Source organism: Scyliorhinus torazame, chromosome 2 (assembly GCF_047496885.1).
Source record: "Scyliorhinus torazame isolate Kashiwa2021f chromosome 2, sScyTor2.1, whole genome shotgun sequence".
Classification (NCBI taxonomy): Eukaryota; Metazoa; Chordata; class Chondrichthyes; order Carcharhiniformes; family Scyliorhinidae; genus Scyliorhinus; species Scyliorhinus torazame.
The window spans coordinates 39,455,210-39,470,584 of record NC_092708.1 but is presented as its reverse complement, the minus strand read 5'-3'; the positions used below and the strand labels follow the sequence as shown (position 1 = coordinate 39,470,584).

General features: G+C 45.0%; 1 protein-coding gene across 2 annotated transcripts in view; it reads right to left on the bottom strand.

The window, feature by feature from the left end:
* The window catches only part of epb41l5 (erythrocyte membrane protein band 4.1 like 5), a 211,912-nt gene that overhangs the window by 41,455 nt on the left and 155,082 nt on the right, over window positions 1-15,375 (bottom strand). The window contains exon 16 of one of the 2 annotated variants that reach the window (XM_072470182.1): window positions 42-199. In XM_072470182.1, coding sequence (XP_072326283.1) covers window positions 42-199 — 158 coding nt within the window. Of the gene's footprint in view, window positions 1-41; window positions 200-9,575; window positions 11,389-15,375 lie in introns of those variants that run through there. The other variant, XM_072470187.1, reaches the window with a different exon arrangement.

The following is a 15,375-nucleotide window of genomic DNA, read 5'->3' as shown; positions in this document are numbered from 1 at the left end:
CTATCACAGTAGCAAAGCACCCAAAGCAGCCCGTCTCTTACCAGCTGAATCTGGTTTCTCATCTGTTCCAGCGAAGGTCAAACTTTGAACCGAATCTTCCGAAATTCCTGGCGCTGCCATGGTAACAGGCACTCCGATGACATCATCCACACAAGTCTCCAGCAGCTCTTTGGTATCGAGTAAGTCTGTTATCTGCTCCCTGTGAATGAGGAAGAGAATAAATAAATACACAAAACGGTTTTAAAACATTGCTTCGGTGCTCAAACATTCAGGAAAACTTTTCCTATTTTGGACCAACGCCCACATGCACGTAAGCCACAGAAGGGAAAAAAGCACCCAATTCACCAACACCATTAATTTTTCAGCCAGCTTTAACAAGTTCATTTGCTTTCGTTAACCCTTTGAGTGCTGAGCGAAACTTCAAAACTTTAACAAGCACACATTACTCGACATTCTTAGGGGCGGAGGGTGGCTAGAGACAGGGAGGTTTCCTCCTAGCTCATTCCCACGTCCAGAAACTGGCTTTGCAACAAATCGAGTTGATAATTTGGGGATGAAAGGTCATCAACTTGAAATGCTAGCTCGGTTTCTCCCTCCGTAGCCTTTCCAACGGTTCATTTTCAATGCTCATTCCGGATTTGCAGCATCTGCTCTATGTCCTTTTTGAGAATTTGTGAGGGCTACAACATGTGACAGAAGCATGGTCACAGTGCTCAAAGGGTTGGCAATTGTTAAAGGGGCACTGCCTCCAAGAGATTGCCATAAAGAGTTACTTTGTGGCTTAGGAGTGAAGATAGCCTTGCTGCTTTGGGAGAAAGAAATTGCAGTAGCACCCATCCTGACATGGGCAGTTTACCAGCCTTGCAGTTTTACCATCTGATACAAATCTGATCTCAGATGGACTTCCCCACAAATCTTCATGAAGACTGCGCCCTTTTAAATATCGATTCAAAAATTAGTTGGCTAATTTGGTTGCATCCCAATCATTGATGCGCCTCGTATGGTCAGGGTGGGAGCAATAGTCAGACAAATCATTACGAATTGCAAAGAACAGCAGCACAGAATCTCAGAACGTAACCGCCAAAACCACAGGCAAAAAACACCAGAATCCCATCGAACAGCAACATTTCACTTTGAGTCACCAGTAACCGCTACAATCATGTGATTGAAGCTATTTGCAGAACAAGTCCGACCCAGCCATAGGTAGACGCAGTCACTAATTAATGTAATGCAGGAGTCCCCGGGGACTTTGTTAGTCACATCACAAGCACAACCTGTTGGCAGTAAACATTCAACAAGAAAGATTACCTTCATCTTAGCCAACGGTCATGCCAAGAGCCATTTGTGTCACCACATCGCAAAGATCGAGTAAGCTACACACCTTCGATCTAATTCTGCGCAGTTCTGAAAACAACCTTACCTGCTTCAGTTACAACAGACAGATGATCAGATTTTCAACAACCTTTGAGACATTTCTGAAAGCGAGACGTTAAGAGTTTCTTTGTTCCTTCAACGGAAACACCTTTGACTGGGCGGCACAATGCATTAAAACATCAGCATAATGTGCTGGAATGATAAGGCGCAAACGACAGGACGTTCAGATCTTAAAGGAGGCACCAAGATGAGAGCAATTGGAGTATGAATAAATCAGTGGAAAAACAGCACTCTTCCAGGTTCAATCGCAATACCACGTGGAGTCATAGAGGTTGTAGTGATCTCTGTATGTAGTAATACATCATCAGACTATGTTAATCTAGGTGCAGGCAACTGAACACTAGATGGCCACACTATCAGGACCTATATAACGGTTTTCCCGCTCTTTCCTAGTGGTGTGTGTGTCTGGAGCGCAGAAAGTACAGAGCTAGAGAGAAGAAGTTAATAGATATCAGTATTTAGCATTATCTTATTTAATAGTTTAATCTACAGTTATTTGTTTGTTTACTAGTTTAGTATTAAGTAAAAAGAACTCACAGTAAATTACTTATCATCACTGGAAGACTACGTCTATATTTCAACAACTCAGCGAGACAAAAAGAGTAATATACGTATTACAATATCATAATATAACAGAGGTAAACAAACCAAAAGCTTCCATACCCAGTCAGTGCTGAGTTTGCAGATCTTACTTGAGTAGGATTGGCAGCACAAAACTGGTACCTGATCACCACCCCATGGACTGGCTGGGGAGGGGGGGGTGCAAAGTAACCTGGGAACTGATTGGGCTCGATTCCAACAATGTGACTGAACATGCTGCGGACAATCAGTACTCAAGCTCACGTACAGCTCCTTGACTAAGATACCTAGAGGACTGTTTAGGGCACAGGGCTATGTAACCACAATCCACCTTCAGAGAAATGAAAGAAAAGATCCCTTCAATTTGTTCTGCTAATCCATTGCAACCAAACAACGGATATATTGGAAGCACCGACTTTATTGCTATAAGATTTTCAGCAATTGATTTTCTGGCCAAACGTCAGGTTTCCAGTATTCGCTGCCCAATTGCAGGGCTCTAAAACAGGCTTGAGCTAATTTCTACACTGATGAATAATAACATTCCTTCAATTAATTATCGTCAAGATTGAGTTCATCCAGTTTTGCGAATATCTAGTTTCACAATTCGCATATTTAAGAAACTAACCATCTACGTGGGGGCCCTGGATTTAGAAAAAATAAATAAATATATATATATATATATATATATATATAAATAAATAAGAAACTGGTAAACACAATTCTGCTGTAAATGCAAATCGAACAAGCCAGAATTAATTACAGTTAAAATTAATTAGTCGACAAGGTCAGAGTTGATGATGAAAAAGTTAACACTGAACAAACCATCGTTGAGCTTTTGGAAGAGCCTTAATGTCAGCACTTATTCCAGTAAGGGATTTAAATTATTAATTTAGTTTTCAGATGAAAAGCAGCTTTGCAAACCAGGGGGTTTCTGTGTGGACCCAGGGAATCTGGGGCAAGGGCACTTCTATGCAGTAGAGATAGAATTGATTAATGTGAATCACAGAAGCAAAGAGTTGTGTTGGAGGTAAAAAGTAGTTTCGACTTCTGTTTGAAGCATGCCATTGCCACGGAGATAGGCTATGGGGGTTAGAACAATTCTTATTTATTTTTTTATTTAGCTGGGTGTTTCTCACAGAAAGTTTGCAGCGAGTCAGCTTGGAAATGGCAGGGAGAAAGCATCCGTCAGCAGCTGTGGAACTAGGGGAACGCTATTAGGAACCAGGGACATTCTGAATGTTCAAATTCCACAGCTAGAAAACACTGAAGTCCACATTTTAAATATGATGGCACGTTAGCGATGTTGCTTTTGCTCGATTTTTGCGTACAGTACGCTTTTGATTTAGAAATGTGAAATTTTGTGGCCTAGTTCTTTTAGTTAATAGGCAGGTGGTCAAACTTCTCTTGAAATGTCAACGGTCTCTAATGGGATCGTAACATTGTTTAGCCCCAAACCCCGCCCCCCCCCCCTTCAAGTGCCTGAATACATCTAACCCCATGCAAGAGTGGCTTGGGGACATTTTACCAAGTATAGTAAGAAATATCATTGAAAATTTTAGCTGTGTTGTAAAATAGCAATATTCCATATTAAAGAGGGAAGATTACTCAGTGCAACTATTCAATACACTACCCAAAATATATTGGTTTTGAAAATGCTGCACAATACAACTCATTGGATGGTTTGCTTAGAAAAAACCTTCAATCAAGAAAGAAAAGGAACATAAATTGTGCCTTAAGTGCACATGCTTTCATTCCCTTCTGTTTTATCCTTCACTAGCAAATCCTTGCTTGAGGAATCCAGAGTGGCAACATCAGTAAGCAGCCACTCAAAAGTAAAGTGCTATTGGGAGCCTACCAGCTGTATTTCAGCCCCATGGCAGCCAACTTAACCCAATTCCCATTCATTTTTAAAATAGCCCTTGTGATTATGATTTCTGCTCTCAAAGACTGATATGATTGACAGGGCATGAATAAAGCCTTTAATACTTTTGAGATCGCTACAGATTCAGTACCAGAAGGCAACATTTGTGAACCACGTCTTCAGATTAATAATATCATAACACAACGACATTTTAAACAAAATAGCATGCCTTTCAACAGTCAACATGTCCGTGGGGTTTGATAAAGGTATTGTTCAGGATGGATGATCCCACTAAAAAGGATTTGAAATTCCTCTGCGTCAAGGACAGAAAACATGCAGAATCAATCCGTTCTAAAGAGAAGGGCTGGCTGACATCTCGGGTCGAGTCCTTTCAGAACAGGGGGAAGCTGCTGGTAACTGTGGTGATATGCATCACTATAGATACACAGGGGGTTGGTGTGGATACACTAGCACTAAGTAAACACTAGAGGGAGAACCAGAGACATCATGACATGCAGACAGACAGCTAATGAACACATAGGATGGGACACAACCAATGGGCAGTCAAGACACCCAGAGGTGACACTACCACAGGGGGGGGAACACATATAAAAGGACAGGGCACACATGCTCTTTCTCTTTCCACAGGCCACACTGGGGCAGATCGGAAGCATCACACCCACACGTGGATTAGAGCAGACTAGTTAGTTAGATTGAGTTACTATAGCAAGATCAGCAGGAGAGTCGAACTCAAGTAGGAGAATTGTTAACTGTTCGATAAATGTGTTAAACCTATCTCCAAGTCTGAACCTTCCTTTGTCAGAGCATACATCAAGAGCAGCTTATGCTACATGAAGAAGCATAACACAACAGTAATGGGAGTGGAAGAAGACTGACCAAAATATGTCGGAGGAAATGCTTTTGCCAGAATGCAGAAAAGGGGGCAGAAACATAACAGTTCCGATAAATGATCATGACCAGAGTATTAGCTGCGGCTCACTTCCAAATTCCGAAACCGACAGGGTTTCTTCCCACGTTGTGCCAGCATTTTGTTTGCGCTTCCAGCACCGGATCATTCATTACTCAAACATGGGGCGTACATTCACGAGGGGATTAGACACTCTTGCAAACCTTTCTGCTCACCAGAGCCTCAAGAAGATCCAAAGGTGAGAAACTAGGGACCCATCAGGAATAGCGGCGGTGATGAAAAATCTCTCCACAAGGGGAGGTCAGCCAATGGCCCATAGGTGCGGAAGAGTCTGTCCAGCCTCACAAGAGTGGAGATACATTTGATCACCACTGCCCGGGACCACACGGTTATTTATAAAGTTCAACTTTGGCTGGAATGGGACAACACTTAACACATACACGAGTGGAAATATGAAAGAAGAGGCAGAATTATTTGTAACATTTCCAGCCTTGAGTGGGTGGGGTGGAGAAAATGAGCGGAATAAAATCGATCATGTGGGCAGCACGGTAGCATAGTGGTTAGCAGTGTTGTTCATAGCTCCAGGGTCCCAGGTTCGATTCACGGCTTGGGCCACTGTCTGTGCAGAGTCTGCACCTTCTCCCAGTGTCTGCAATGGTTTCCTCCGGGTGCTCCGGTTTCTTCCCACAAGTCCCAAAAGTTAGGTGAACTGGACATTCTGAATTCTCCCTCTGTGTACCCAAACAGGCGCTGGAATGCGGCAACAAGGGGATTTTCGCAGTAACTTCATTGCAGTGTTAATCATAGAATTTACAGTGCAGAAGGAGGCCATTCGGCCCATTGAGTCTGCACCGGCTCTTGGAAAGAGCACCCTACTTCAGCCCACGCCTCCACCCTATCCCCGTAACCCAGTAACCCCACCTAACCTTTTATTTGAACACTAATAACCTGCACATCTTTGGACTGTGGGAGGAAACCGGAGCACCCAAAACTGCTCACAATACTCCAAATGGGGTCTGACCAGAGCCTTATACAGCCTCACAAGTCCACCACTGGTCTTGTATTCTAGCCCTCTTGACATGAATGCTAACATTGCATTTGCCTTCTTAACTGCCGACTGAACCTGCACGTTAACCTTATGAGAATCGTGAACAAGTACTCCCAAGTCCCTTTGTGTTTCTGATCTCCTAAGCATTTCCCCATTTAGAAAATAGTCTATGCCTAAATTCCTCCTTCCAAAGTGCATAACCTCACACTTTTCCACATTGTATTTCATTTGCCACTTCATTGCCCACTCTCCTAGCTTGTCCAAATCGTTCTACAGCCCCCTTGCTTCCTCAATACTACCTGTCCCTCTACAGATCTGTGACATTGACTCCTACACGGATCATGACAACTGGATACTCCTACTGCACTCAAAATTAATCTCCGGGTGCAAGCTTTCTTTAGCCTGGGCACTGGGAAGGCAATAGAATTTACATGGCCTTCCGAATTCCCAGTCGTGCGGCAGAGGACAGCATGTAGCCCATTGACTACAAAGCCCCATCACTAGTGCATTCCTTTTCACTCCCATATATTATGAGCAGCACGGTAGCACAAGTGGCTAGCACTGTGGCTTCACAGCGCCAGCGTCCCAGGTTCGATTCCCCGCTGGGTCACTGTCTGTGTGGAGTCTGCACGTTCTCCCCGTGTCCGCGTGGGTTTCCCCCGGGTGCTCCGGTTTCCTCCCACAGTCCAAAGATGTGCAGATTAGGTGCATTGGCCATGATAAATTGCCCTTAGTGACCAAAAAGGTTAGGAGAGGTTATTGGGTTACAGGGATAGGGTGGAAGTGAGGGTTTAAGTGGGTCGGTGCAGAGTCGATGGGCCGAATGGCCTCCTTCTGCACTGTATGTTCTATGCTCTATGTTCACCCGGAGGAAACCCATGCAGATACGGGGAGAATGTGCAGACTCCGCACAGACAGTGACCCAAGCCGGGAATCGAAACTGGGACCCTGGAGCTGTGAAGCAACTGTGCTAACCACATTGCTGCTGTGTAATGTAAGCCTACTGTGACAATAAAGATAATTATTTTTATTATTATTACGTGTTTTATCTCTCCTCACAAGAATATCTGTTCAAGCCATTCTTCACATCAAATTCAACAAACAGAACTGAAACCCGAACTGCAATGCTGAAAGTGCGAAATCCTAATGGCAACACCAGGCAAATTAGTTCTAAATGTAATGTTGACATTGTGATATTGTAGCAGTGGGACCTGGTTAGGTTCCTCTACAGCTGCATGACTGAACTGACTAATATGAATGGACGGCAACGTCCTGGAGCTTGTTTTTTTTTTTTTAAAGCAGTTCTATGACCCTAATACATATTTTAAGAAGAAAACTGCTGTATTTACACAGTCATAAAGTGTTCCGAAAATGGCTAGCTCAAAACATCCCACGATGGATGCGTGTCTGCTTTTCATCAGGCCGAGCGAGTGGGATGTGTGCACAAGACTCTCGCACCTCCTGGTACGGCAGGAGGCGGGCTGGATTCTCCTGCATATATTCAATGAAATGGAAGAATTCCTAGAAACATCCCTCTGAAAAAATGTGTTCAATTCGGTGCAATAACTCAAAAAGGCACAGAAAAAAAACGAGGGCCCTATTTTTAGCATACGCCACACAGAAGCTGCAAACAAATGAGCAGCGTTATCCAATTCCATTCATTCCCCACTTAAAGTGGTAGATCTTTGCTGATTCTATAGGAAGTGGCAAGTCTCATTAGCTTGTTTGAGGAGCCATTCTGTGCCACATTGGGCAGAGTACGTCAAAGGCATTTCAACTATTGCGGGGGACGGGGACGGGGATAGAGCCTAGATAACATGTTTTGCTTGTGCTATTAATTCTGAACATAACGCTTTTCCATTTTTCAAATAGAAGTTGCCTTACGTTTACCTGTACAATACAATCTACGTCTCCGCCCGTATTCCAAGGGTGCTGATCTTTTAAACATTTTAATTATTCATTCATGCACCAATATACATAACAGTGTCTGCCATAACTCAGTTGATAGCACACTTGCCTGAGTCAAAAGGTTACACGTTCATAGGATGCTTGCATTCAGCTCATCAAGTCCATGTTGTTCCTCTGAAAGAGCAATTTTATCATTCCCACCCCACTACCCTTTCCCCACAGCCCTGCAAAGTTTTCTCCCACGCAAGTACTTATTTGCTTTTGAAAGCCATGATTGAATCTTCCTTGACCATCCTCTTGGGCAGTGCACTCCAGATCCTAAACACTCTGCGGAAAAAGGTCCCTCCTCGCATTGCCTTTGGTTCATTTGCCATTCGGCTTCAATTGGAGTCCTCTGCTTCTCATCCCTTTCCCCCAATGGAACAGTTTCTCTCTACTCTGTCCAGACCCCTTGTGGCTTTGAACTCCTCTGCCAAATCCCCTCTCAACCTTCTCTTTGTTAAGAGCAGTCCCAACTTCTCTAATCTGAGACAGTACTGAAGTTCCTCGCTCCCGGAGCCATTCTTCCGCACCTAAGTTTTCACATCCTAGAAGTGGGCAAATACACTCAAGTTGATATCAAAACGGAGGTTTGTCCCACTCAAGAGAGACTTGAACACAGAGATCTAGAACCACACTCCAGTGCAGTACTAAGGGGCAGGGCACGGTCAGGTGCAATCTTGGAGTTCCCTTCTCTTTCCAAATGTGATGTAAAAGACTCCATGACACTATTTCAAAGAAGAGGAGGGGAGTAATCCACAGTGTCCTGGCCAATATTAACCCCTCAACTAGCATGACTAAAACAGATTATTGGGTCATTATTACTTTGCTGTTTTTAGGTCAATGCCCTGTTCAAATTGGCTGCCTTGTTTCCTACGTTATAACATGGACTACACTTCATTAGCTGGCGAGATAAATTAGCTATTGCCCATGGAGGACCATAGACATCTCTCCCTTGTAGATACAAACTCTTGGTAATATAGCTTGAAGGAAATAATTCCTCATCAAGTGAGAAGCAAGATATGGCCTCCATGAATTACCAGAGACAATATGGGCATTGAGCCCATTCTGTTGGCATCATTCTTCATCACCCTCGAGGTACAAAGCACATCGGCATGCCCCAAGGTTCGACACACCAGACAGAATGACTTGCACTTGCATAATGTCTTTCATAGCTTCACAATATTCCAATGTGCTCTACAACCTAGTGATGCACTTTTCGAAGATACAGAAATGGAGGAATATAGTTAGATATATCACTGCTGAAAACTCATTTGAAATACATGGGGTGACCAGCTAGAAATTAAAATTAAGGAATGAACATCGAACCGTTTCCCCGCCTTAAAACCAATACGTTGGTAAAGGGCGGATGTGTTCAAGCAACATGTAAATTTGTTTCTGGAGAGAGGAGCTCGAGTGACCATTGCAAGGGTTGCGGTCACAGTCAAACCAGTCACAGGCTCCTGGCACTGAATGGCCCTCTCCGCCAAAACTCCCCAACAGACGGGTGTCCAATCTGTGGCCTCTGGCAATGATTAGCTCCAAGCTGCTGGCAATCCAACCCTCGGTCCAATTTTCAAAGAAATGTGGAATTCTTTCAGGCACTGGGATTTGGAAAGACCGCTTTTCATTCTGATGCCTCGGGAGTCGCTACATCTTAAATCAGAACACTGTGCACCACGGTTAAAATCAGCATCGAGGTGCATGCAAATTATTGGTAAACAGCTGGCGCCAAAAATAAGCTATCCTTGAAAGATTTTTAAAAATACAGAACAGAATATGGTCGTAAAATGCACTTTATAGATGTAAAAGAATCTGCTCAACACTGAACACGGCTCAATAACAGAAACTGAACGAAAGGCAAAAAAACTATTGATTACAATTCTAAAATGTTGAAAATGTCATTAAGAGCAAAACAGAATCAGCAATAATATTTGGTCCGTAAATACGAGGCACAATTAATGTGATATTGACTAATAAAGTACATGTACATTTATCTGTTTGTCCATCACCCACCTCCTGTATCATTACACCGTGTTAGCTTTTTCTTCCTCCCTCTTTCCAAGCCCCTTAACTCCCTTGACAAAAATAAAAGGCAGTCACCATTCGATTGCTGAGCGACAAACTTCAGGTCCAAATTAACAGGAAGGTGAAGAGCGGGCAGCTTCTTTTTTGGAGCACCCAGTCCTGTGGAGGCTACACACGAGATGCAACCTCAACATTTGACATCACTTGGGGAACTAACTAGACAAAGGCTCCAATGGGGAGAAGAGAAAATAGCGGCCTTCAGTGTTCCTGCTCTTCGTTACTGATTGAACTGAACAAGCAAAGGGCGGAAATCACAATTCCCCTGCTTTAAGGGTCAGAAAAGCATTTCTGCTAAAGAAAACAATACTCCAGTATTTGTAACGATAATTCCTGACATGGGGTGGGAGTGAGTGAGAGCAACAAAATAAAAAGAGACACAGAGACTGCGCAATGGTGAACCGTCAAAGGAAAATTCACTCCTTTAAAAGGGGCATCAACCCATGATTAACGTGGAACCATGGCCGATTCTATTACTTTGCTCCCTGCTCAACAAGCAAGAGATAGTAAATGTTCAATCATGCCCCGCCAGTCACGAATCCGGATTCAGGCATGAACCAGAGAATAAAATCATAGAATTCCTATAGTGCAGAAGGAGGCCATTCAGCCCACCGAGTCGGCACCGACCCTCTGACAGAGCACCCTACCCAGGCCCCTCCCCCCTCTCTCCGGTAATGGCACCTGATCTGCACATCTTTGGACACAAAAGGGCAATTTTTCATGGCCAATCCGCCGAACCCGCACATCTTTGGACTGTGGGAGAAGACCGGAGCACCCGGAGGAAACCCACGCAGACATGAGGAGAACGTGCACACTCCACACAGACAGTGAGCCAAGCCCGGAATCAAACCCGGGTCCCTGGCGCCATGAGGCAGCACTGCACGATTTTCAAAAGCCGATTGCTCTTTCCTGTCAAAAATCCAAGATTGCTGCTGTTGGATCTAGGCCGGGGTGCACACGTCACAGAATAAGGGAGGGACATTGAGATACGTGGTCACAGGATATCATACATTGTGGAGGGACGTTATTCTCAGTACAAGGTCCAGGGATTGAAGAGGACACTCTATTAACAGGCATAAAGCCATTTAATTTCGACAAAGACACTTACTTGCTGCTCACCTGGTTTGAACGCAAACTGGCCAGATAAAATTCACGCACTATTATTTCAGCAAGAAGCACATTACCAACAGATTTCAATGAACATCCCTCTTTTCATTCCCCCGCCCTTTCCACAACCATTCAAGGCACTTGGCACATCATCACTGAGCAGGCGGGAGCTCCTCTTGGCCAGTTTGCAGTCTGTGCGTATTCATCATCGAGGTGAGCCAGCTTGAACGGGTCTGTTCTTTGGGCTGGGGTAACAAAAGCTTGCCAGTGTTTTACTGTGCTGCATTCTTCAGATTGTGCTCATACACAAACTCAGTGTAGTTTCTGTTCGCGGCTGTGGTCAGAGCCGGCGAGTCCAGCGTACGTCCAGCGGCTCGGGGGTCATCAGCACGAGGCAGCCTGGACCGTAGGGTAGAGTGAGCGGTTAGCGACGGGCAGGCATGGGTGGAAATGGAAACAAAGAGGCTGGTGGCAAGAGTGCGAGGCCGCAGCACAGTGAGCGAGACAGAAAAAGGTTTAAAGCATTGAGATCTCCTTTGATAGCTCCATGCACTGCAGCAATCCTCTCCCAACACAAGGTTATGCAGTAAGCGTGTAAAGAGTTAACATTGTCACCTTGGAATGGGAAGTATTGGAGAATAGAAATCGTCCTCGACAACTATTTTTAAACAGCTGCTTCTGGAATTCAACTCTTAAACCTTTGTGCCGCTCCTTTAAAAGCCTATCTTTGAACCTACTTTCGTTGAGCATGTTGCTGGTCACTTTCTTAATGCCGTCTCAGGGTCAACTTTTTTGTTTGATTACAAGCCTCTGAAATGTTTACTATATGAAAGGTGCTACATAAATGCAGGTTGTTCTGGTTATGTCGCGTCCATTACTCTAATTTTTTTAAAGTTTACTCAGAGCATTATTTAACTCACACCCAATACTAGCCGAAGAGGCCCTACTGCTTCACATTCCAATCCAAACCTCCCTAGTTACAACAACTCATTTGGACAGCCTGACAAATTTCATGGTTCAACCACTAAGTGGAAGTGTCAGACCGTACTACCTCGGACAACTGCAAGGGCAGATGTGGGGTGGAGAAAGGGTTGGAGGGGGTTTGTGGAGGGTACAAAAGAACCATTCCTAGGAGGAATGCACTTCAACTGCACCCATTCCGCTGACCATCGTGCGATATTGATGGTGCTGGTGACCAAGGCCAGGAAGCCCCTCATTTCAACTAGAAAGTAAAAGCAGACAAATTATTCATTTGACCGAATCTGATCACTTGCCTGAACTAACATGCCTGGAGGATCAAAGAAAAATTGTGTCATGCAGAGAGAATTCGACTATGAGCACAGCACAGCCACACAGATTTCACGTTTTCAGACATTATTTAAAAAGGTGCCACAGACTTCATTCACACATTCTAATCTCTTTATGTGCCACTATCAGCGCCTTTCTTAGCTTAATCACCCCGATATAGAACATAGAACAGTGCTGAAGGAGGCCATCCTTTTGTCTTCTGTCCTCGACATCTTTGTCTCTCTCCACCTATTGCTGGCCCCTCCCCCGCCACAATATAAATCTGACCCCATTGCCAGTTCTCTCGAGCTCTGACAAAGAGTAATCCAGATTTGAAATGTTAGCTCTCTTCTCTCTCCACAGAGATTGTCCAGTATTTTCTGCTTTTGTTTCAGATTCCAGCAGCCGCAGTAATTTGCTTTTAGCCACAGACTCCTAATCGCCTTGTGGTAGCGCTCCCTCAGAGTGAGGAACAAAAGCCGACAATATTACTATAGTACCAGATTATTTGATTTCCTTTTCATTCATTTTTGGCATGTGGGCATTGCTGCTGAGGGTAGCATTGATTGCCCATCCCAAATTTCCCTTAAGGTGGCGCTGAGCTGTCTTCTTGAACCATTGCAGTTCCAGAGGTGTAGGCACACCCACTGTGCTGTTAGGGAGGGAGTTCCAGGATTTTGACCCAGCGACAGTGAACGAACAACGATATATTTCCAAGTCAAGATGGTGAGCGACTTGGAGGGGAATTTCCATACGGCAGTGTTCCCATGTCTCTTGCCCTCGCCTTTCTAGATGGTGGCGGTCGTGGGTTTGGAAGGTGCTGCCGAAGGAGCCTTGGGCGAGTTCCTGCAGTGCATCGTGTAGATGGTGCACACTGCAGCTACTGTGCATCGGTGGTGGAGGGAGTGAGTGTATGTAGTTGGGGCACCAATCAAGTGGGCTGCTTTGTCCTGGATGGTGTCAAGCTCGAGTGTTGTTGGAGCTGCACTCATCCAGGCAAGTGGGGTGTATTCCATTACACTCCTGACTTGTGCCTTGTAGATAGTGGACAGGCTTTGGGAAGGTAGGAGACAAGTGACCCGCCATTAGACTCCTCTGACCTGCTCCTGTAGCCATACATGGGCTGGTTTAGCTCAGTGGGCTAGACAGCTGGTCTGTGATGCAGAACAAGGCCAGCAGCGCAGGTTCAATTCCCGTACCAGTTTACCCGAACAGGCGCCGGAATGTGGCGACTTGGGGCTTTTCACAGTAACTTCATACTTGTGACAATAAAAGGTTATTATTATTAGTACTTATATTCTGGTCCTGTTCAGTTACTGGTAGGGTGGGAATGGAAGGATATGGACTCCGTAAGTGCATACGGTTTTAGTTTAGGCAGGAATCAAGGTCGACACAGGCTTGGAGGGCTGAAGGGCCTGTTCCTGTGCTGTATTGTTCTTTGTCCATTTTTAGGTACACCGTGCTGCTCCTGGCATGTTCTCTTGTTCTCTTCATTGAACTAGAGTTGATCCCCTGGTTTGGTGGCAATAGTAGACTAGGCGATAGGCCAGGCCATAACTTACAGAGATAGTGGACGAATACAGTTCTGCTGCCACTGAAAGTTCAAAGTGCCTCATGGTTGCCCAGTCTCGAGTTGCTAGATCTTCTCAAAATCTATTTCATTTTGCACGGTGCTAGTGCCAAACAACATGATGGGAGGGTTTCCTCAGTCTTCACAAAGACTGTGTGGCGGCCACTTCAGCAATACGGTCATGGACAGATGGATATGTAGCAGGCAGGCTGGGGAGGATGAGGTCAAGTAGGTTTTTCCCCTCTTGTTGGTACCCTCACTACCTGCCGCAGACCTAATCTCACAGCCATGTCCACACTGTAGTGGTGCTACTGAGCCACTCTTGGTAATGGACATTTGGAGCCCCCCACCCAGAGTACATTCTTGCCCATACCATCCTCACTTGCTGCATAAAAAAAGTTTGCTCTTTTTGCTCATAACTTTAGATCTGTGCCCTCTCGATTATTTCACAAATGGGAACAAATTTTCCCTGAATACTCTGTCCAGAACCCTCAGGATTTCTTTCCCCCTTTTAAAAAAAATAATTTTAGAGTACCCAATTCATTTTTTCCAATCAAGCGGCAATTTAGCGTGGCCACTCCTCCTACCCTGCACATCTTTGGGTTGTGGGGGTGAAACCCACGGAAACACGGGAAGAATGTGCAAACTCCACATGGACAGTGACCCAGAGCTTGGATCAAACGGAGGAAGGAGCTGCGCTCTGAAAGCTAGTGATTCCAAATAAACCTGTTGGACTTTAACCTGGTTGGACTTCTGACAACGAAGCCTAGGTTAGCGTATGCTTTATTAACAGCTCTCTCAACTTGTCCTGTCACCTTCAAATACTTCTGCTCATCTAACCCTCTGCTTCTGCAACCTCTTTAGAATTGTCCCCTTTGTCCTCCGATCAAAATGAATCACTTCATACTTCGCTGCATTGATTTTCACCTGCCAATTGTCTGCCCATTCCACCACCGTGTCGATGTCCTTTTGAAGTTCTACACTGCTTCTCACAGTTCTAAACGCTTCCAAGTTTCACATCATCCTCAAAGTTTGACACTGTGCCTTGTGCACCAAAGTCTAGGCCACTAATATACATCAGGGTGTGAAGGGGTGGGAATAGAGGCATACGGACCCAGGAAGTGTAGAAGATTGTTGTTTAGTCGGGCAGCATGGTCGGCACGGGCTTGGAGGGCCGAAGGGCCTGTTCCTGTGCTGTACTTTTCTTTGTTCTTAGTTCTAACACCAACCCCAGTGGAACTCCACTATAGAATCCCGACACTACAGGAGGCCATTCAGCCCATTGAATCTGCACCATCCCTCCGAAAGAGCACCCTATCCAGGTCCACACCCCTGCCTATCCCCGTAACCTGCACATCTTTAGACACCAAGGGGCAATTTACCATGGCTAATCCACCTAACCTGCACAGGGCAACACAGTATCACAGAGGTTAGCACTGTTGCTTCACAGCAGCAGCGACTCAGGTTAGATTCCTGGCTTGGGTCACTGTCTGTGCAGAATCTACACGTTTGCCCTGTGTCTGCGTGGG